The sequence below is a fragment of the Triplophysa rosa genome, linkage group LG16 (assembly GCF_024868665.1).
Source record: "Triplophysa rosa linkage group LG16, Trosa_1v2, whole genome shotgun sequence".
Classification (NCBI taxonomy): Eukaryota; Metazoa; Chordata; class Actinopteri; order Cypriniformes; family Nemacheilidae; genus Triplophysa; species Triplophysa rosa.
Window position 1 is genome coordinate 10,101,728 of NC_079905.1, and position 23,952 is coordinate 10,125,679.

General features: G+C 37.5%; 2 protein-coding genes across 2 annotated transcripts in view; both read left to right on the top strand.

Moving 5' to 3' along the window:
• The first annotated feature begins 1,405 nt into the window (after positions 1-1,405).
• tfpi2 (tissue factor pathway inhibitor 2) lies at positions 1,406-4,002 on the top strand. Its single transcript, XM_057355046.1, has 5 exons — positions 1,406-1,585; positions 1,787-1,957; positions 2,329-2,508; positions 2,947-3,114; positions 3,227-4,002. Exons 1-5 carry the CDS (start codon positions 1,510-1,512, stop codon positions 3,307-3,309), a joined length of 678 nt encoding a protein of 225 aa, XP_057211029.1. The 5' UTR covers positions 1,406-1,509; the 3' UTR covers positions 3,310-4,002.
• A 9,429-nt stretch (positions 4,003-13,431) lies between these two features.
• calcr (calcitonin receptor) overlaps positions 13,432-23,952 on the top strand; it is a 42,796-nt gene continuing 32,275 nt past the window's right edge. Inside the window, exon 1 of the mRNA XM_057355132.1 lies at positions 13,432-13,700. The gene's annotated coding sequence lies outside the window, so the exon portion shown is untranslated. The remainder of the gene's footprint in view (positions 13,701-23,952) is intronic.

Below are 23,952 nucleotides of genomic sequence, written 5' to 3' on the forward strand. Positions count from 1 at the left end.
ATAATATGTGTCCATATCCTATAGTGACACATTTACAAGGAAGCCATTAGAGTTTTCTGAACATCTATCCATATTTGTGATTTTCCCATTTGTCCATGCAACAGATATGATTCCAGCTACGATTACATTTTAGCAGGTGTCCATGGGCAGCAAAGAACACTAAACTACAAAAACTGAGTTCCTCTGTCCACATCAGCAAATGACACATCCACCTTTCTCCTTGAAAGGGTTCTTCTCCTCTGGAATGCCTTTGACCAAAGGATCCTCATCTGCTCCACCCTGAATGTACTCTGTGATCTCTTCACAGCATTTGGACACCTGATGTTGTTTTGTAAAGAAATTAATAAATACTACTATTGATACTATAACAACAGTTCCTTTATAGGCTTTACATAGTGTACAGTATAATATATTATACAGAGTCTATGACAACTATGATATGGTCAGTTCTGTGTCATTTGTAGAGTTGAACATTCCCAAGCTTACCTTTGCCCTTTCAAGCTTCACCTCAAGTTTGAGCTGGGTTACTTCCATTTTTGCCTTATCCAGATCTGTCAGATCATCAATATTTATGACCGGCATTGTCTGTGAGAAATTAAACAATCAAACAACATCATGCGTGGTAAACTATGTGTTCAATTTTACAGTATATAACTGACAACCAGACTTACTGCCACTTACGAGGAGGTCTCCTCCACCCCTGAAAAAGGACAGAGATTCTGCACTTCTCCCTCAATCCGGTTTATAAAGTAATCTGTATAAACATGCTAATCTCTTAATCTCATTTAAACAAGCGATTTTATTTGATCATATTCTTTCTATAGACATTACCATATGCAGAAGAAAGGTGAATTGGTATCAAAGTCTGTAATTAATTTATGGATAAAACACATAATGAGAAGTGCTTCCCTTATTAAGACTGGATCTGTATGTAGGTCAAGAGGACACAGAAAGTATTACAGGGTACGATGACAAGTATGCTAATCCATGTTTTCCCCATAATCTGTCACATCATTCATTATTATCACTGAAGGTATGACAGTTTTCATCAAAAAAGCTTATTGTCACATGAGGGAAAAATGTCAACCCCCATATTGAACAATGAGGAGGAAATATGTTGACGAACAAAATGAAGACGAAACATCTTTGTGATATAGTTATTAAAAATCCTAATAGTAATTTATTATTGGATGTTGGTGAACAAACTGAACTTTCGTCATAAAACAGGAAAAACATATTTCTGAAGAACCCCAAGCAAGTGACGTCTTGGTTAATTGATGAAAGCATTTAGATTTAACGATGAGGTCATTCGAAATGAATTCAATTTCTTTTCAACGTTGGGAATAGACGCAATACTGTAGTAGTGCGTGAATGCTCATGGAAATGACTAAATACAGCCCGCCCTTCCAATTCCTCCCCTGAAAACTTCTCCGTTTATAAAGGCAACGATTGTGAGGAATCAAGTTAAACAGACTCGCTTTGTCAGCTTGGATTCAGACGTCTAACACAATGGTGTGCGATTTACTCGGAGGTCTTTTGCTTGTTATTGCTGTATTGCACAGCGCCGTCGGGCTTCGCCCCAAAGGTAAAGATAACATTGTGCTCTTTTTAACAGTTCCCTCCAACGCGTAAACATGTGCAAAAGCTGTTAATAGTGAGGGTTTCTTTTGTTGAAATTGAAGATACTTAACAGTTGCACATGAAAATATGCCTATATATGAATTCTTTTCAACAGCGATGGCTTCAAATTTCTCATTATTTTTAATGCGTACTTTCTTCTTCACAGAGGTTTGCTTGTTGCAAGTTGACGAAGGACAATGCAATGACGATATAACTCGCTATTACTACAATACAATTACTCAAAAGTGTGAAGAATTCAGTTACAGCGGCTGTGGAGGAAACTTAAACAATTTCAGAAGCTTTATGGAATGTCAGAAAACATGTTTCAAGATCCCAAGTACGTTCAATCAAGTCTGGTCTATGGGTCTTTAGTGGTGTTGCGATTCTCTGGTGGGTTGTTACCTGGTAAATGGGAACAGAACATCATGGAATATGGCCAAAAACAACTACATGAATTTTGTAATGGTTTAATGGTATTTGTAATGAAAACCACTAGAATCTGTATCATTTCTTTTAACCAGGGAAATGCTCCCTTCATGATGTCCATGAACAGTGTGACTTTTCACTTTTATGTTGAATCTCTGAGAGCTTCAATATTCATGGCATGCTTAAAATAATGACTGAGAATTTACTGTTATACCAGTGTGTGATGAATGTGAAAGATGTTCACTTCAGCTTGGTTTAAGAGTTTGGTTTTGCTTACTACAGAAATTCCCCGGCTCTGTCGTTTTGAAAAGCAAGAGGGGCCCTGCCGTGCCCTCTTTAAGCGCTACTTCTTCAATATGACCTCCATGCAGTGTGAAGCTTTCTTCTATGGCGGTTGCCAAGGCAATGAAAACAACTTTGAAAATCTTCAGACATGTATGGAATACTGCAGGCCTCCAAAAAGTGAGTACATAGAGACGCATTTATAAAATTATTTTATTGAAGCATTTGCATCCAGGCCTTAGATCACATATGATAAAATCCACATGAAATGTAAAAAATGATATACATAAAAAAGCCACTGAAAAAGTTCCAAGCAATAAAGTATTTCAACCTTGATAATGGTTGGTTGAAAACATTTCTACGGCATCATTAAAAAGGATGTGGAACACAGAACAGAACATCAGACTTAGCTGAGACACACTAATTGTCATCTTTGAAACACATAAAGCCATTTTTATTTTCATCTTTTCAAATCATCAACACAACAAACGGCCATCTTCACCATATAGTCTTTTGCCTGGCTATATGGCCCTTGACTTTATCTAAAAGAGCACTTTTAGGATCTCTAGTTAATTGTCTGCTAAAACAAAAGTTAAAAATTGTGGTTTTGTTTTTAAGCAACCCCTGTGATTTGCCAAGATGTTTTGGACAAAGGGACGTGTTCGGCTTCAATACCAAGATATTACTACAACTCGGTTACAAAGACATGTCAGGAGTTTATATACACAGGGTGTGGAGGAAGCAACAATAACTTCATCTCCAAGAAAAGCTGCATAGACGTGTGCGGTAAGATAACATTTTTTGGTTCTGTTAAGATTAATTAAAATTAAAATGATTATCACAAAGACAATAAGACAGGGTTGTGTTTGAATGTCTAATAACATGCTTTGTTCATCAGGGGCACGTGGGAAAAAGAAAGGAATAAAAGTTCATAAACAAAACCTCACACGGACAATGGCTCAACCACAGAGGGTGCAATAGACCAAATCAGCGTTCATGAAGTCATGCACATCACAAAGACAAAGATATTTGCACTGATTTTACATAGGGGTTATTCAAACAACAATTCATGAATAGTGTCTCCCACACTTAACAAAATGTGAATCTGTATCCATTATTATACATTACTTTATATGTTGAGTGTTTTGAAAGGAACAAGTCTGTTTAATATTTTTTGTGATTTTGTATGCCTACAGTATATGCAATTTATTGTATTAATACAATACAGTATTTTGAATTTTGTAAAGTCTTTCACTGGTTTGTTAAAGTGACATAATGTATAGCATAATGTATCATTGACAACTTACTCATCGATTACTTACTAACTTTATAAACTGTAAGACAATGTTTTATACTTGGTATCATCACATAACTTCAGAAAGTTAATGATACTAAATGTGACAAGAGCAGAGATGAAAAATGACTGTGCTTTTGTCACTCTCTGTTGGGTCAGAAATGGCAGGTTGTTATTTTCTCTGCCGTTTGAAAAACATATGGTTTATCATGCAACTCATTGAGTGGATATTTTTATATACATTTTTTAATGTACTTTTTATTATGTTTAATTCTATTTTGTATTTCAATGAAAGCTGCCATGGAATTGTGTTTTTATTTGCAATGATAAACTGAATTTGACCTACTTCAATGTAATTATTAAACAAAACAATACTGAGAATAAATCATTTATATCATTTGTGTCTCATGCCTTTAAAATATACCATAGGTCAAATCCAAAATCCAACTATTTAATACTGTCATCTGAATTAATAATTTCTCTTTGATGAATTAATAATGATCACATTCATTCCAATTAAAAATAACTTACAACATCATCATCATTTTGCCATAATGCATAAAAACCATCACATTGTAAAGATAAATCATAAATGCATACAAATAAGCTTGTTCACTTTGTTCAAGTGAGATTTCTTCTTTACGTGCAACGTCTATACGTGCAAAAGGTCTTATTTTGTGTTTGAGCCTTTAGTATTATTATCTGGACCTGTGGGTCTATACTGTAGCTCCCCCTGGTGTAATTATACATCAAGAACAGAAGACAACTTGTTTGGTCAGACAAATAATTGTTATCTCTAATCTATAGTCATAAGGTGCCCAGAGACACATATCTTACACACAACCTTCTTCATGTCAAAATCAATTCAATGAAAATAAATTATTATGATTTTACTTGGCAGAAATTAATATTCCACAAACAACCGTCAGTCCACCTCATGACCCTAGATTTAGGTTGATTAAAACAACCACAAGGTGGAGTTATATTCAGGCCAATGCGCTACGCAGTGGTTCCCAAACTGGGGTACCAGGTGACAGAGGGGGTACGTGAACAAAATCCTGAAATCTACTGTTTACTTAATTATAACGCACCTGACAATCAAGCAGTCATGTTTTTCTCACAAGCTAAATATAAAGACGTGCTCCCTCTAGTGTACACACAGCAAAATAGTAGTCACGTAGTGCCATAAAAGATCAAATTCATGACATCCAATCAAAAAATATGCGTCCACTCATGCGTAAACGCACGTCTTTACGTACCGCATGTAATTCGACTGCACGCGGCTTGGAACGAAGCAACAACTGCTTGTTAAATTAAAATGGATAAGTGGTTGCAAAGATTTAGGCCCGCAGCCACAGAAAGAAAATCGACTCCCAGCAGCTCGGATGATCCACAGTCCTCTGACCACACCCCGGGTCCCTCCAACAGCACTTTGGCTGCAGGTGTAAATCAACCACCCGCTCCGGTTGACACCGACACAGATAGCGATGCATCGGAGACTACAGCGTCAACTCAGGTTCAGCAGTTCACAGAAAGACGATCAAAAAGGCGTAAATATGATGAGAAATACATTTCATATGGATTTACTTGCATTGGCAGTGACGAAAATCCCAAACCACAGTGCGTTATATGTGCAAAAGTACTCTCTCATAACTGCATGAAGCCACCGTTTTTGCGCAGGCATTTAAACAAAGCATGCGACTTTGAAAAATAAACCGCGAGAGTTTTTCGAAAGACAGTTAAGACAACTCGGGAGTAGTACACTGTAAAAAAAATCCCGTAAAAAAACAGATAAAGTACTGGCAGAAAATTACCAGTACATTTTCCTTTATTTTACGGACATTTCCATTAATGCTAAAATGCAAATGAATGCAGTGCAAAATGTAAAATACAGGTAAAACAACTGTAAAAATGAACACGGAAAATTCCTTCATATTAATACAGTATATTGTGCCCTATTTTTACGGCTTTTTTTAGAGTGTAAGGCCCTTATAACAGCGTCAGAAAACCTTAATAAGAAAGGACTGGAAGCATCCTACATGGTGAGTTACAGAGTGGCTAAAACGGGCAAATCCCATACTATTGTGGAGAACTTAATTCTTCCTGCTGCAGCTGATATTGCGGGTATTATGCTTGGGGGAAAAGCCAAAAAAACAATACAGAAGATGCCGTCATCAGACAACACAGTTTCACGTCGCATCGCAGAAGACGTTTTAAAACAGCTATTGCTTCGCATAAAATCCAGCGAATTCTACGTTTTACAAATCGATGAATCAACTGATGTAGCTGGTGTTTGGCTCAGCTGCTGGCATATGTCCGGTATATTTATGATGGTTCAGTTATGGAAGATATACTTTTTTGCAAACCGTTGGAAGGCAGAGCAACTGGAGAGGAGATTTTCAAAGTTTTAGATGGCTTTGTAACATCACATGGACTTCAGTGGACAAATTGTGTGGGCATTTGTACTGATGGAGCGAAAGCCATGACAGGCAGGCTGAGTGGACACGTGTGCAAGCAGTCGCGCCCTGCGCGGTTTGGGTACATTGCAGCATCCACAGAGAAGCGCTGGCCATGCACCAAAGGAATGCCTGAACGTCTTAAGGAAGTTTTGCAAGATGCTGTAAAAATCGTAAACTTTATTAAAGCAAGGCCTTTGAATTCTCGTTTGTTTTCTGCATTGTGCAATGAAATGGGCAGCGACCACGTCACATTGTTACTATACTGATGTACGATGGCTGTCCAGGGGAAAGGTTCTCACACGATTGTTTGAATTGAAGGATGAACTTAAAGCTTTTTTTATCGACCATCCCTTTGAATTGAGTAACCGCTTACAAGAGTGGCTCACAATATTGGCCTATCTGGGTGATGTTTTTTCCCGTCTGAATGATCTGAACATCGGATTGCAGGGAGTTGCCACAACCATATTTAATGTACAGGACAAAACTGAGGCCATGATCAGAAAGTTTGCTCTCTGGACTAATTGCATTAACGAGAACAACACCGAAGCCTTTTCATCATTGCATGATTTTTTGCTAGCAAACGAACTCAGGCTTACTAACAGCGTTAAGCGTGACATAATGAAACACCTTTCTGAGCTGTCTTCGCAGTTGCGCAAGTACTTTCCCGAGACAGACAATTCAAACACCTGGATTCGCAATCCATTCTCTGCAAACAGCACGGCGCACCTTCCTGTTTCTGAGCGAGAGAGTCTCATTGAAATCTCTACGAGTGGCGCTTTGAGAATTGACTTCGCACAAAAATTACTGACAGACTTCTGGATAGCTTTGCATGCAGAGTATCCTGCCTTAGCCGATCGCGCTTTGAAAACATTACTGCCCTTCTCCACAGCGTATCTTTGCGAGAGTGGGTTTTCAGCACTTGCCCACATAAAGAACAAATATCGACACAGACTCTGCATAGAGAATGAGACTCAGACTTTCTCCGATACAACCAAACATTCACAGAGTTATGCAAGTCATTTCAAGCACATCCATCTCATTAAACAGTGAGTCATTTATTTATATATGAGTCATATATCATTTATTGTTTGATCAAAGAAAATTAAATGTATTTAGAATGTTTGAGACCACAATTGTGACTGTAAGAAAGGGGGACGCAGAATGATGTTAAATCCCTGGGGGGGTACGCCATTGTAAAAAGTTTGGGAACCACTGTGCTACAGTAACTCTAGTAAGTCTCGTTTGCATGACTGACTTCATTATAAACCATAATTTTAAACCATACAGAGAATTTTTAAATTGACATTCCTTTTCTTTGCTGTTTTGTCAAACACAACTTATGCTGCAAAAGTTTTGATGGTCTTTTTTCCCTTATTTGCATTTTAGACAGGGTTGCACACATTTAAAAACACATGAAACATAGGAGAAAATCAGAATATATACCTGATTCAGTAGGCAACATCATCCCATAAGTTTCAAGACCTCTCTTTAAAAAGAGACCATTTGTTGTATTTGGACTTTACATTAAGAATGACTTCTGACAAGCTACAGCTTGTTCTTTAATAACAACAGTGATTCTCGTAGAGAGTTAGATTACAATCTCAAGTCATTGGCAGAGACTGCATCCACTGTGCTAAAGTCTGCAAAGGTTAATAGTTTTATACTAGAAAGAGATTTGTTGGCTCTCAGCAGGTTTGGCAAATTGCATGCCGGCAAAACTGAATTTGCAAGTGTAATAAAATGCTATTTTATGTTGGACTGCTGAGAGATTGCAGGTTACCTCCATGAAATAAATGCATAAATCAGTCAATCACCAAAGAGTGCCTTGTGTAAATCAGAAGTCTGGAACTACCATTTCAGAGAAATGGTAGAAAGTGACAGTTTCTCATATAGGTCATATAAAACAGCCCATTTGTTTAACTTCACTTCAAATGGGACCCCCAAAGGAAGCTTTTTTATTGTTCAACCAATAAAATAATTTTGTAGTTTCTTTTCAAGAGATTTAAATTATGTTTAGATCGTGTCTAAAGTCATCATACAAATCAATAATTGAAAAAAGCCAAGTTGTGACAACTAGCCCCAAACTTTTACTATATCATTTATTAGTGAAGACTTTTGAAAAGACATTGTTGGGTGTAAACACTGAACACATCTCACCACTGCACTGAGCTTTTAGATAAACTACAATTTGATTATATTATTATTTCACACCACTAAGATTAAAATTGAATAGCTAATACATTGTCCACTGTGAGATGACCAGTTTTTGGAAGGAAGGGAAAAGGCGGTTAGGTTTTTGGGATTCTTGGAACACAAGAAATAATATCATGGGGAAAGTATGAAATGGATTAGGATCAGATGTAATAATTGAAAACAACAATTTCCACATTACAGTATCTGCCTCTAAGGGGTCCGTAACACAATGTTTTATAATATTCTGCCACCTCTGAGAAAGGTCTCATTGGTTCACCATATGTTTGGCTCACTCCTAATAGAACTAATATTGTTCAATAGAGATCAGTTATGAAACAGGCATAATGTGACCTTCTCTACATTCCGCCCTAAATGACACACAGGACACTGACCTGCTTTCCTCCTCCTGTGGGGAAATGTATGGTTTTTATATTTGGGCATGATCAGGTTGGTGTTCTGCTCTGATAGGTGCTGTGAGAGAAAGTATGGAAGTACGTGCCCTTGCTTTTCCTGCTGTGTTTAACCTTTCTGTCGAGCCGACCTGCACTTAAAAAAGCATTTCTTCTGCATATGGATTGGAAACAGACCAGATTATGTTCATGTTAAAATAGCTGTCCATTAGGCCTTGGTCTTAAATAAACAAAAATTAAAAAGCATAATGTTTGCTGAAGAGGGATTTTCATATCAAAGGTAAAAGGCTTTTCAAATTTTGATATCAGCACAAAACGGAGATAATTCCGGAGAAGGACCTGCGCACCTATAAATCCTTCTGAGCCATGCAGAGAGATGAAAAGAACATCTTCCAAAGAAAGTTATAATATGTCATAAATATGCAGCTTCATGCTCATCACATCTTCCTGTCTGAGAGTGTATGTGTACGTATGTGTGAGATGACACACGCATGCACAGATGGCCAGGAGGTGGTTTAGGAGAAAAAGAGTTTGTTTCATGTCCTGGTGCATCCAAATCGCATTGTTTTGGAGACGATTATAAAAGCATTCTTGCTTTCATCACATTGTCTATACACCAAACCACAAGATACAATTCAGAGTCCTCATATTACTTTAAAATATTTCTCATATTATATTTCAAAATATTGATATCTGAATGTCCGGCCCCAGAATTATAGACACAAATGAGTATTTTGTCAATTCATCACATAGGCAGGAAATCATAAGCTTAGGTTAATCGTTGGTTAAAAGGTCATCAAAGTCAGTGATTTTCTTTTATGGACATCTCAGAAGCACTGAAACGTTTTTTTCCCCCTTAAATTTGCCGCTTATCTTCTCCTATATCATCATTCGGGATAATCTTTGTCACTGCACATTCAAACTTTAACATCAATTTTCCAGTTCCTTGAACTAGAGCAAAACCTTTAAACGTTCTTCAGTTCACAGGCTGTGAGAGATTATATCAAATCTCAAGAGCAACATGAGCTGGAGAGAAAATGAGAATAAACTTTTGAAGACAGTAACCCCTAAAGGATTTAGTCCTTTCTGCAAAGTCAGGCTTTTGTGACATGTAAATCAAATAACCTTAAAAAAAAACAATCAAGCACCAGTGTTAAAGTGACACGTTTGCCTTCACTTTGTTGTGTGGCATTTTTGCACTTTATCGTTTTTATCTTTTTCCTGTATACCATCTATTATGTATGTGTATATAGTTGTCTGTGCCTCACATGTCTAATGCTACTGTATACCAAACAAACTCCTTCAGGGTTCGTATAAGTTTCTGATTACATCTAAATTAAATGTACATACAATTAACAAAAATACTGAGAAATACATTCTAGGCCCTAATGATAGTATTTCAAAGACAGCATATTGTATAAGTTACTTTCCAATTAAATGTAACTTTTTAGCACATAAAATTGTGTCTTTACATTCGGAGAGAATCCATTTAAGTTTCTGGAAGTTTTGTTCGAGTATGGCCCTGTATGATGTCATCAAGGGCGGATTTCCCGGAAGAGCCTATTGGCATTCAGGAGGTATAAAAGCGCTGCACAAGACTAACTCATGAAAGATTTGTTTTAAGGCCTATTTAACCCTGGAGTGGATTTGCAGATCGTTTGAAACTGAAAGAGCCTTCCCAGCAATAAAATATCCTGGTCATGAGTCGGAACCGCAAACAAAAAGTAAAATTGCGTCAAGAGTTTGTGTTTCGTTGACAATAGGCGCGTAAGTGCAAATAATGTATGTAAACATCAGTGTTGGGAGTAATGCGTTACAAAAGTAATGCATTACAGTACAATATTACTTTTTGCTGTAACGCAGTAGTGTAAGGGTCTGATCAGACAGAACGCGTCTTTTGCTGTGAGACGCGCCTCTTTTGAATTGTTTTCAGTTGGCAGGGAGCGTTTTGCGCGCCGCGCGCCTCGCGTTTCTGCCGCCTGCTGCGCCTCGCGTTTTAGGCGGAGCGCTCTGAGCGCCAGAAGTTGAAAAAAACTCAACTCTGAGCAGAAAAGCGCTTGACGTCATGTGCGCTTTTCTCCATTGTCCAATCGGATGAGTGGAGAGGCGGGGCTTCCCTTGTCGCAATGCTCGGAACGCCTGGAGACATGGAGGAGAAACTTGTTGTGGCTGTTTCGGGTTACCTAGCAACATACAAAAAAAACGCTGCGCGCTGCTCTTTTCAAAGAGTCACCAAAAGAGCATCGCGGCGCGCCTCGCGTTTTCGAACATGAAAAGCGCGTTCTGTGTGATTGTACCCTAAGGCATTACTAATCAATTTTCAGTAATATTTTACTCGGTACATGTTCAGTAACGCTTGCGTTACAACAAACCTTTCGCCCGTGAGACATTAACAAATCAAAAATCCCGCAAGTAAATTCTATTTCCTGTTCGTGAATAGACGCGCGTGGTGTCTCATCTCCCTCTGGCTGGTGGAACTTTGTATTTTGTATTGTAACGCGGCATGATTTCAGCCTCTGAGCTAAAGGTCCGAGGCTATTGGCCCCGCCCGGTTCGCTGTAAGACCTAGCGCCAGTGTTGCCAGAGTCACGGTTTTCCTGCACAATTGGGCTATTTTGAAAATGCAGTTGCGGGAAAAATTATGGAGTTGCGGGTTTTTGGGATACTTTCATAATGTTCTGTGGCAGCCAAAATGTTTATTTATATTCTAAGGATAAATGTTAATTGATGAGATTCTTAATGTGTATCATACTCCGATGAATACCTGGCAACTCCAGGACCGGCCAGTTCACAAAAGTGTGGGGAACGCGTGTCTGACAGGCAGGCTACAGTACAGGGAGGGACGCAGGAGCTCAGCTCAACCAAAGAGGAAAATATAGCGGTGGTATTAAACAATGCATCCGAATTGTGTTTTTACCAATGTTTCGTAAGGTGCATGTCACCTTGCACAATGAAAGATATCACGCGTGAGTGTTCAACAGATTCTACCGGCTGCCAAATATCACGTTTGAGCAGCTATACGCAGTCTAGAACAACTAAAACATTGACGTGCTTGTACACATTATACATATGCAATACATTTAACCATGCTTATTTCTTAAGCAAGTTTTTGCATGTCTTACGAAGAGAAAACACTTTTCTCGTCCATTTCCGTGCGTGGCCTCGAGCACACGTGGGATCTTTTTTAAAGGGACACTCCACCCAAAAATGAAAATTCTGTTATGGATTACTCACCCTCTAGTTGTTCCAAACCTGTATAAATTTCTTTGTTCGGTTGAACACAAAGATATTTGGTAGAATGTTAGCAACTGAAAATTCTTTGGCATCATTGACTACCAGCAGAAAAAAATATAACGGTAGTCAAAGGTGAACCAGAATTGTTTGCTTTCCTAAATCCCCAAAACATATTTTGAGTTCATCAGAATAAAAATACATACAATACCTAGGAAACCATTCAGATAAGTAAATATAGCAATATAAACGTCTTTTGGCAGTTGTTAACTTTGATTTGACACTGGAAAATAATTGGGCTAGTTTTCATTCCCTTTGGGCGGGTTTTGAGGGGTCATTGGGCTAGCTTTCAGGAAGCTAGTTAGCAAGATCCCTGTGACCAGCAGCAATGACGTTTACACTGCTAACGCTTTATGCTAACGTTTACACGATGACTAGCTAGAATTCTATATAATCTAGTTCAGTGATGGGACTGTTTTGTATTTAAATACCTTTGAAAAAAAATAATTGTATTTTGTATTTAAATATGTTTAATCTTAGTGTATTTGTATTTTCAAACTAAAATACTTTTTGCCAATCAACCTCTGCTAGACTGCATGGATGGGCAGTGTTTCAAATACATCCATTTGAAATACAAAATACTATTATTTTGTAATAGTATTTTGAATTTAAATGCATTTAATCTAGTATTTTTATTTTTTGTGTTTATTTGTGAATAGCCTAGTTAATTCAAGAAATCAGCAGTCTGAAGAGGTTGATTGGCAAAAAGTATTTTGTATTTTGAAAATACAAAAATACAAAGACTTATTTTAAAATGTTAAGTTCTACTTCTGTAGTTATTTTGGTGAAAGTAACTCAAAAGTAATACAGGAGTCATGTAACGTATTACAATTCTGAGACAGTAATATTGTAAGGTAAAGGATTACTTTTAAATAACAGTAACAAGTAATCTGTAATGTATTACAGTTTGGAAGTAACTTGCACAACACTGGTAAACAACACAAGCGTGAATCTCATTCATACTGTTGATTTGCTTTAGGTGTGGTGTTAGGGGAGGAGCTACAGTATCATTTTTTCCGTTTTTGTATATATATTTACATTGTACGGATAGGAATTAGCCACCTCGTATAACAGCTATATTGTGAGATGATATATGCATCTGAATAATGAGTAATAATTAGCCTACTGAATAGCCCAAGTAACTGTGCTATTATAAGCATTCATACTGTATTTACATGTTATGCGTAACATAAAACGGCTGATCTGCTTCCACAAGCGTATAACGTTAAGGGGTAAGTTCCCATGGCCTAATCATGCTGACAGAAAGTGAATAATAATCATATATATAATCAAACTGCCAAAGGAGATTATAAACACAAAACGAGATTTAAATAATAAAAAAATGAAGAATTGAAGAGAATGCAACGATACCAGAAAATGCTGTTTGAGAAGGCAGCTCATTAGGTTTTGAGGCACAGCCTAAAGTGTGTCTTCTTTAAGTGTGATGGAGATTCTAGGAGGAGCTCACATGCTCCGTGCGCGAGATGAGCGGCAGTTAGATGCACTTGGATTACCGGCTGCTGAAGTGAAACAACGTCTGCGCCTACGAAAATAATCTTAGGTGCCATAAAACAGTGACGTGTTTCGAGTGGATATTCTTATCAGAATAAATAAAACGCGGCACGCAGCAAAATCATCCCACTTATTAAAGTCACAGACGATGGATTTCAGTTGGAGAAAGTGAAGCGCAAAGCGGATTTAGGCTACATTCCCGTCCACAACACGGTGAGATGCATATGATTCTAAAATATGCTGCTTTTTTACTATCCGCTTGTTTTATAATTTTTGCATGTATTATTTACTTAAATTTGAAAAAAGAATCTGCGATTGTGACTCCTCTGTTGGCTCTGATCTTTGGTTTTCTTTAGCCTAATTGTTAAATATGTGAATGACGCTGAACTTAATCAATAAACTGTAAGATAGTAAATATAAAAAGGCGTATATAACGTCATAGGCTTGTAGATTTACGCAATTTAAATATCCACTGTCGAGCTGTAGCTACTGCATTTACCAAAGCAAATAATTAAGAAAGAATAGATTCACAATTCTTAGAATAAATAATTAAAACCATATGTTTTAGCAATTATATAACAACAATGTATATCCCAGCCAGGCATGATGTGTGCTAATATACTTCAGATGAGACATCGAGTCTTATAGTAATAGGATGCTGATTGCTGTCACCTTCAAAATTGCAGTAGTATGCCACTTACCTAACAGTTTATGCCTTTTTGAGTAGGAGTAGGAGTATGGTATTGGCTGATATATAAATCCTTTACGAATAGCAGTGCTTTTCGATTCTCCACTGATAGAACTAAAAGATTGGACTGGAAAAGGTGGAACATCAAATCTGTTCGGATAGTGGTTTAAAAGACAATGTTTAATTGTTAAATGAGGGCATTGTGATGCATGTTTTCTTAAAACTAACACTGTGAGTTCATTTTAAAATACATGACGATGCTTGACGTGACAAATGACAAACATACAAGTTTCATAAAGCAATGCTTCAAGTCTCAAGATAGATTTTTCCTTATTAAACTGAAGAAAATGGAAAGACATGCATTTATATGGAGACGGTAATTATTTAGATGCCTCTGTACACCTGAGTGCTTTCACATTCAGGGTATCCTTGCTGGTCAGCCTGTCCAGCACAAACCGATCATACCATATTTACCATCTCACATGAAACTAAGAAAAACAAACACTGTAACAAATGACCATAGACCATTTAATGTAGTAACCAATAGCAGTTAGAGTGGTCTCAGATCTTGGTGCTAATATAGTTAATGGTTCATGCTTTATTCACTTGTGTGTTACAGACTCTCCTCCTCTGTGCTTAGACCGTGTTTGTGTGTCCGCAATGCTTGAAATGTTATGTGGAGGTCATTTACTAGAAAAACGATGCGTTAGCCAGGCATAATTGACTTTTGGAGATCAAAGTAATAGTCTAGGTGACTGGGGCATTCACTGTAGTATAATTGAACAGGGACTATTTTTTCACAGGTGATACTGACCATTGTTAGACTTAAATGCTTGAAAGGTTATGGATGCTTTGAAATGAGCTGTAACTGAATATTGTTTACTTCCCTTTGAAAGCGAAGCACCTCTTGTAATAAAATCAGCTCTTGGTAAGTACATGGCTGAACATTAAACTTACAAATCGACGGTAATTACGTTTTTTTTTGCACACAAATCTTGCATTCAGTTTTAAATACGGTGATTTGTTATACGGACTATCTATTCATTAGTAGAAGACAGGAATTATTGAACTCACTTAATGGTTTTGCACATGACACTTGACACATACATGGAATAATCCTAATGTAAGGAACGATTTGTGAAAATATAACCTTGATTTCTTTTATGTTGACTGAGTGTATCAAAAATGAAATGAAATCCTATTGAAATGAATGATTAAAATCACACATTGAAGCACCTGATCTCATAATTATGTTTTAAACCTTTAGCCTAAATTTCAGAGACAGATTCACATTTCCGTTGCACATCTTCATTAAATCAGCATAAACAAGATAAGTTCCTGATAAAATCCAGATAAATGTCTTAAATATTTAATGCAACTGTGTGTTAGTCAGTCTGATAAATTGCAAGGCACAGTTTCAATCTATTCTTCTTCTGCATATGAAGTCTACATAGGTTTGAGCTGTGAGGTATCATTAGGTGGAGCTAAAGTACAATCATGGACCTCTACGAAGCCATCTAGAGAACAAAGTGGCTTTTTAAAAGACTGCTATATGTTTTAGACTTGACTATAGAATAATTCAGTCATGTTTTTAATAGTTCAGATTTAAAGCATTTATCATGACAAACATCTACGTAGTCTTGCATGCAATAAACATAAACTGTATCTTGGTTTAGTTTTCCATTTCTCAGAATACATACCAGTCTATTCACGAGTAATGTCACGTGTTATGTTTTGCATTATTCAGTCAACAGTTTTTAAGTTTTTCCTTCAAAGATTCATTATTCTTGATTAAACTCAACTGGTTATTATTTCTTAATGAAGCCCTTACGTGAACATTATACGCATGCATAAATGAAGAATGTTCTGTTCCGTTGCACACAAGAATTTCTCCTTTAAGAGAAATCACAGCAAGAGAAATCATCATTCAACTCTTAGTCCTCTTCCTATTGGGTAAAACAAAATAACGGTTCTAAAATAAACCATGCTGAGGGCAGATCTCACAACGCTCTTCCTCTGTTTCTGAACTATTTATTTTCTCATTTCCACATGTGTTAATTCACTTTCTTGCAGTCATTTATTTGACCACTTTTGTACTTTTATCTGTTCTCATTCCAGTTGTCTTTCATTCGCTTTCCCACTCTTTTACAAATGGTCTTTGCTAAATTTCTCTTAGTGCAATCTTACTTCATGTTCTTTCTGGTGGGCTTTACTGCCTGTTCTCATTTGCAACCTATTTGGTTTTCTCTATTTTCTAGGCAGGCGAGCAAGCGAGCGGACGGTGACAGCAAGCAATGCATGGATAGTTTGGAGCTGACATCTCTCTCTCTCTCTCTCTCTCTCTCTCTCTCTCTCTCTCTCTCTCTCTCTCTNCTCTCTCTCTCTCTCTCTCTCTCTCTCTCTCTCTCTCTCTCTCTCTCTCTCTCTCTCTCTCTCTCTCTCTCTATGTGTAATGGGAATGTTTTGGCATCACATGGACCTGTCTGGTCAATTTACTGCTGTCTTTGCGTCAGTGCTGTGATCGCGTTGCTTAAGTCATTGAATAGACAGAACAATTTATTTGCTTTCCTGAGATGAAGGTGATACTGTTTGCTTTGAAAAGACTATCATTGGGGTTTACACTGCCTGATATAAGCCTCAAATTCTTGGTAATAAAAAACATAGTTTTTCTTTTCTCAGTGGAACAAAAGATGAGAAATTTCAAAGAATGTAGATGCTGGCCCTTTTCCCATACATTGAAAGTCAATGGTGACCAAGGCTGCTTGTCTCAAACAATCTGCCTAACATCTCCATCTGACATGAAATTGAGTAAATGATAACAGAATTGTAATTTTGTTACAATTGCTATCCCTTTAAATTATTAAATTCTATTATGTTGTACACATAAAAGAGCATATTGAATACATTTTGCAATTAAGTCTTTGACTGCACTTACGCAACACATGCCTCTTTAGCTGTGTAGCTTTTGGTAATCATCATGCAGAAACCTCCTGGGAAAAGCTAAACGAACATCATGTAAAGATACTCGGTGTTTGACCGCAGTATTATGCTTCAGTAGTGCTCTCTCATCTGGACACGCTTAAATAGGACGATATGGCGCATACATATTAAATTGGCTGCAGTCTCGTGGAGATACTGTCATTCTGCCATGCGTTGTGTAATGGACTCTATGAAGCTTTTATGTAACGTTGAAATGGTTTGTGATGGGTAATGACAGAGCACAGCGATACATTGGTGTAGTAGAAAATGGGTAACCGCACCAATTAGCCATCATGTGAGTGTTTGTCACTCTCGTTATTGTTCATAAGTGAAGGGGTGGCGGGATATTTCGTAACCAAAATATAGAAAATACATTTTAGCGAATAAGTAAAAACCAAAAATGAGCAACTTTACACTGATTAAAGTCTACATGACCAATGCAAATATACAGCACACATTTGTAATTTTGTCAGCCTGATTAAATAAATGCACTGGAAATGTAATGTCAGTAGTGACACAACACAAAGCTGTTTATCATGCAAAAGTAAACACTTTTTTTTATTTAAATGTATTACTTTTGATGAAATAGAAATAGTTTTTAACACCTCAGCAGACTTGTCTTTTGTATGTCTTTGAATTTCTCTGGTTTCATGCTCTTGGCAGGCAACAACTCAGCATAAAACACATTGTGATTGGCACAAAACTCGCTACAGTGAACACGTACGTTATGTAGTCCTTGTCATACTTTCTTTGCCTTAATGGTTTTGAAGTATGAGGGCATGTCACACGACCTCCACATGTTGGCATTTGTCTAATTGGACCTGCTACAGGTGACAGATGATCTTGTGCCAAAATACTATCCAGTTTGATTGGTCACACGGTTTTTGATGTCCACAACAAAAGTTATGGGAGCCATTTTCTTGTTCCTTTTAAAAGCATGTTTATTCTCCCATAAACAATTATGTTAGTTCAGTCGATTTTGCTTGCATTTTTAGCCAAAAACTGATGCAACTTAAAAAACTCTTTTATCTAAACCTCCCAGGACGTTTCTGTTACTTATATTCTGTTAGTCTTATCAGGTTGTGTTTCAAGCAACATGTTGTACAAATCTGAACTGTCTTCAGTCATTTCTGGATAGTCTCTTTAACATCAAGTTGTTTTCATGTTATCAAAATCATATCTTCACAAACTTCTTAAATAAAAGGCTTTAGATGTTTTCTAATTTTATCCTTTAAAAGTGGTTGTGGCCAAAGAACCGTGTTTAGTTTTTAATTCCAGACTATGCAGAGAAGGTGATTTGCTCCAGCAAATTTACAATGAACCATGCAAGTAAAACATAGTCTTATTCTTGATCTTTTTGAATATGAAATTACTTTTTTCTCAACAAACAGCCTTATATTACCTCTGTTTAGGCAAATTAAAAGCAAACATACTGGATAAAGAATGCAAATGTACATTTCTGGACAATTTATCAATTGCTTGAATTATACAGTATATTTTGTAAAACCATCATATTTATGTTGGTTTTAGGTCACAGTTGACTTTAAAGGGATAGTTCACCCAAATTCTGTTGTCATTTACTCACTCTCTTGTCATTTCAAAGAGAAGAAGATAGTTTTGATGAATGTTAGTAACTGAACAACGGGGGTACCCATTCACTTCTGTTGTACAGACACAAAACCAATGCAAGTCAATGAGTACTGCCATTGTTCGGCTACCAACATTCTTCAATTTAAGGGGGTTAGAGACCTAATGGCTAGAGACTCGGACTTGTAAGCCAAACGTTGCCGGTTCGAGCCTCAGTACCAGCAGGGATTGTAGGTGGGGGGAGTGAATGATCAGCGCTCTCCTCCACCTTCAATACCATGGCTGAGGTGAGACCCTTGAGCAAGGCACCGCTCCCCCCAACTGCTTTCCGGGCACCGCAGCAATGGCTGCTCAATGTTCTGGGTGTGTGTTTAGGATGTGTGTTACTCACTGCTGTGTGTGTGTGTGCACTTGGATGGGTTAAATGCAGAGCACAAATTCCGAGTATGGAACACCATACTTGGCCTCACATCACATCACATCACTGAGTAAATGATAACAGAATTTATATTTTTGGGTGTACTCTGCCTTAAACAGCTGTGTCAGACTTAAACACGATTAATAATTTCTATTAATTCTGTAAAATCTCTTATGAAAGGCACCAAATTACATTTCTTAATTTCCACATGAAGTGATTCATTAATTTCAGTATTGTGCTTTATGAGGCTGACAGCACCAGATGCTTTCCTATGCATTTATTTTAAAACTGTATAAAATGACACAAATTATTTCCAAATTTCATTTTGAGTGCCAAGTCACAGCCTCGTAACAGAGGAAGTCTTTTCATGGCTTCTCGCTTCTTAATGTGGAAAAACAGGATAACACGTATTGCTGGTGGCTGAGTGGTCGTGTTTTTATGCAATCCTCAGAGTACATTATCAGCACATAAAATTTAGTATAATTAGTATTTAAATATAGTGTTAAGCGGAACATATTCTTACGTGCAACATTGACAGAGGAGGATGTACAGTTGATTTTTTCCCCCTATTTACACCAATTAGTTCAGAGTGGTGTGATTCGGTTTTCACTCTCATGTGTAAGACGTTTTTCTCTAACTGTAGCTGCCAGTTGTGTTAAGCCTCTCGTGAGAACAAGCAGCACATTTTCTCAGCAGGGAAAGACAGACACAGCTGTGAAGGCTTTAAATTTAATCTCGTAGTTAACTGTTGATAAAAACTAATAAAAATGATTCATTTTATTCATGTGGTTTAATTTTATAAATAAAAGTATGGATATTGCTTTTTTGCATGATTTATCTATTGCATTAAATTATGTATTGTTTATTTATCCTCAAAGCAAGTCAGTATTTGTTGTTAAAGGCCATTTTGTTTTGATATTTCAGATGCACGACTGTTCACTAACATCGGAAGAAATTTATTCACTATAGTTTTATCTGCATCAAAGACATTCTCAGAATCCTCTAAATGGATAAACACCAATATTAATATAATCTTTATACAAGTGCAAGTCTTTATACATAAAATACAGAGTAAACTACTGTAGGCTAGTTGAGATTAAACCACTTAAAGTTGTACTCCTGCCATACATTTGGCATGCGCATGGAAACATCTTTTTTAAAGTGTTTTTGGACATAATACCGACTATGACAGTGATTTAGAGCACACATTCATATGCGAATAAACAAATAAATAAAGCCTTTGTTTGAATGTATATGAATAAATGGAATGCAACCGGTTATAAGGAGGATTTTGCGCATGGTTGTTTCCTGAGAAAGTAGCCAAGTTGCCTCCTTTAGTTCTCTATCAGCATTACTTTATGGTTTAAAGGGGTCATATGGTGCGAATACATGTTTTTCTGTGTCTTTGTTATAAGTTGCCCATGCATGTATTAGACACATAAAATTGCAAAGATTAAAGTGTCGGAACAAAAGATGCATTCTATCTAAAAGCAAATGCTCACCAGACCTGCCTGAAACGCCTCGTGTAACCACACCCCCACAAATCTACATCAGTTCGTGGTATGATTTGACTAAGACCGCCCAAATGTATATGCAAGTAAGGTGGCGTACCTGTCAGTACAATTGCTTTGGAACCTGATGTTCCAGATATGGTAAGAGGCGTTACATTTCCGTCACACGCTTGCAGTATTTGACCAATCACTACGCACTGGTGAATTGGCCAATCATAGCACACCTCGCTTTTCAGAGCGATGAGCTTTGTAAAAAATTGCTCGTTTCAGAGAGGCGGGTCAAAGAGGAGATACAAACATGCACGGTATGTGGAAAATACAGCGTTTTTGAACCTTAAATCGTGTATACATATTGCATTACATCTAAAACAAACAATAATATTCGTTTTAGCCGTGTCATATCTTAATACATGAAATCGTGTAAATCATATAAGTCAAGGGATTAAAAACCTTCCTGAATTTGAGAGGGCAAAGATTAACATCACTTTCGCATAGTCACTGCTATATAAAGCATGTTGTCTTTTTCAGTAAGACTAACTAATAACAAAAGACAGAGAATCATAATGGCTTCTTTTATTCATTTTGCGATTAAAAGAAACACTTTGCATGGAAACTGATTGACATGTGCAGTGCACACATGTGCATTCCTGTAGATTCTTGCCAACAGACTTACTCACTTGTCTTTTGCCTAGTTTGTATCTGTTAAACGCACACCGGACGGTTTATAAACGTTTCCTCTGTGACATTTAATGAAAAGTCACAAACAGGATTTGAGCTACAGTATGCGTTAGACTTTATTTGCACAGTAATTATACATTACTTACAGTAGATTTAGTTGCATCTTGAAGAGGTGCCTTGTCAAATATAGATTGTGGATCCTAATGCGAAGCTATGAATGCGCATCTCATTGCGTGTATTGATTTTCCAGGCCTTGAAAAAGGAGAAAAAAGAGCAAAATTTACAAAATCCTTTGATTTATCTCTCCCTAGTGCCTCCATTGACATCTTACTGCCTGCAGTGTCTGTGGTCTGTCTGCTCCCAGAAAGCTATTTTACCATGTTGTGCCCTATTTTCTGATTTATAGTGCTGATGTTTGTTCCATTAACCAAACACTATCCTTTAACTTTTCAAATGCACCTATGCAGATTTAGTATTGGGATTAGTTTGGTACCTCTGTCTGTACAGTGATGTTCTTTATTCATTTCAGTGTCTGTTAAGCCCCACCATGTATAACCAATTTACATTGCCATTAGCTTTGAATGCTGCGGTGGATGGTGAGCACACCCGCATTACTCACGTTTCATATTTTCTATATTTTGCAGTCAGTTTAAGCACCTCCAGAATAAGGAGTCCCTGCTGTTTCCAAATCTGTTAAAGAAAACATGTTTGACCTTCTCAGTAATAACGCTACGGCATGTCTTTTTTTAGCCCCGTATGTGTTTTTCATCATTTCGAAATAAAGTCTCCGGTCAAACTCTAAAAGACAAAAAGACTAACTGCTTTTCTCGAGCCGAACACGATTGGAAACTGAAAGGAAATGTCAAGACTTTTTGAATAAACAGAGAAGATGGACGTTTCCAGATAAACCGTCAGGTTTTTTTTAATATTCTTGTGCGTGTCTATGCAAGAATCTGCAGGGAACCGGAATAGAAATCATTGTATCAGAAAGAAAACAGTGAAGGTCAGTAGAAGAGTGAAACTGTCTGATGCTGCTCCTTTCAGATAATCCAACATTAATTCGAGGCTCACTGGTAGTGAATGAAGGCCCTTAGCTTCTCAAACCTGGAGATATTACTCAGTATTTGACAGACTGCCAGATGGGGCTACGTGAAGCATGGACATATTAATGGGTCGACTTAATTTACAGGGAGGCTTCAAATTTTATTTTTACAATTATAAAACTTGAACTGTGAGTCAGAATAAATGAGAGCATGTGAACTGTTGATCCTGATCTGTAGGATGACGTGACCCCATCATATCTGGAAAATTAATTTTCCAACTTTCTGAGACGCTGTGGAATTAAGAGAGGGGTTTTAGGAGACCTTTGTTTGATTAATGGTAGCAGAATACTGTAGACTAGGGGCCAGATGTACTTACAGCTTGCGGCAGCGCAAACGCCTCTTTTGGTGTAAAAAACTACTGTCGCTATTTACTAGACACGCAGTGAAAATTAACGCTAAAAAGGCATGGATGCGGCCGTTTTTGCGACTGACCTTATTGCATATGCATTTGTAGGAGTTTCCTCTTCAGACGCAAAGTTCACGGGAGGAGAGTTTTTAAATGAATCACGCAATGCGATTCACTAAGGTTTGCGCTGGTCATTGTTCTGGTATTTGCGGCTTTATTTAACGGCAAATTATTAAAACGGCTTTATTTAAAGGCTGAGTAGGCAATCCTGTCCAGAAACGTTTTTTGTCATGTTAGTTGGAAGTCTCTTAACATCCTAATAGCAATCAATAAGTAAAGCGAAACATTGGAATTTTTATAATTATATATCTTCTGTGAAAGGCGTAGGGTCAAAAAACGTTGGACCAATTACTGCCCTCGGTCCGAGGGCAATGATACGTCATGTGTACATTTTCAGTCAGCGTATTTTGCATCCCACTGCGCACCCTGTTCACGCAGACATCATACGTCATCAGCACGCTCATGTGCGATGTGCAGGCAGCGGGACAATGGCGGACCGAGAGCAGGTACTTGGAGATGTTTGTTATTGCAGTAATGTAATTCACTTTGTACTGTAATGTTTTCTCACCGGTGAATGTGACATGACTTCACTGGAACCGATCCAACAGCTTCTGGCCTGTGCGCGCGCTCATGTGTTTTGGAGGAGGCGTGGCTTTGGATGGTGATTCACGAGAGGGAGGGATCGTATGATTGCACTGCTAGCAGGCAAACGTTAGCATTTTCCAAATGATACTCTGCCTTTAATGCCCCAAAAAAGCTTGTCTTGAACCCTGCGCTGTTTGCGCTGCTCTTAGTAGATTGCGTTGGTCATTATGAGAATGAAATATTGCGCCTGTGTTTTTTAATGTGCCTTGTTAGTAAATCACCCACGGAAATGTCCTTTCCCATAGCCGTTTATTGCGCTCTCGTGCTATTTTGCCCTGTTAAGTAAATCCGGCCCAAGGTCTGTTAAACACAGATCAGAAGCGTTGACATATAATTGATGTGAATTCTGTTGACTTTTATGATGTATGTAAATGTTTTCTAAGCTTGTCTACATGAATACTGATGAATGTGTAGTTCAAGCCCAGAAGGAGAAAAAAGTACTTGACATTA

Coding starts and splice junctions, on each gene's coding strand:
- tfpi2 (XM_057355046.1), top strand. CDS start 1,510: ATGGTGTGCGATTTACTCGGAGGTCTTTTGCTTGTTATTGCTGTATTG. Junction 1,586..1,786: donor CGTCGGGCTTCGCCCCAAAG/GTAAAGATAACA, acceptor TCTTCTTCACAG/AGGTTTGCTTGTTGCAAGTT. Junction 1,958..2,328: donor AACATGTTTCAAGATCCCAA/GTACGTTCAATC, acceptor TGCTTACTACAG/AAATTCCCCGGCTCTGTCGT.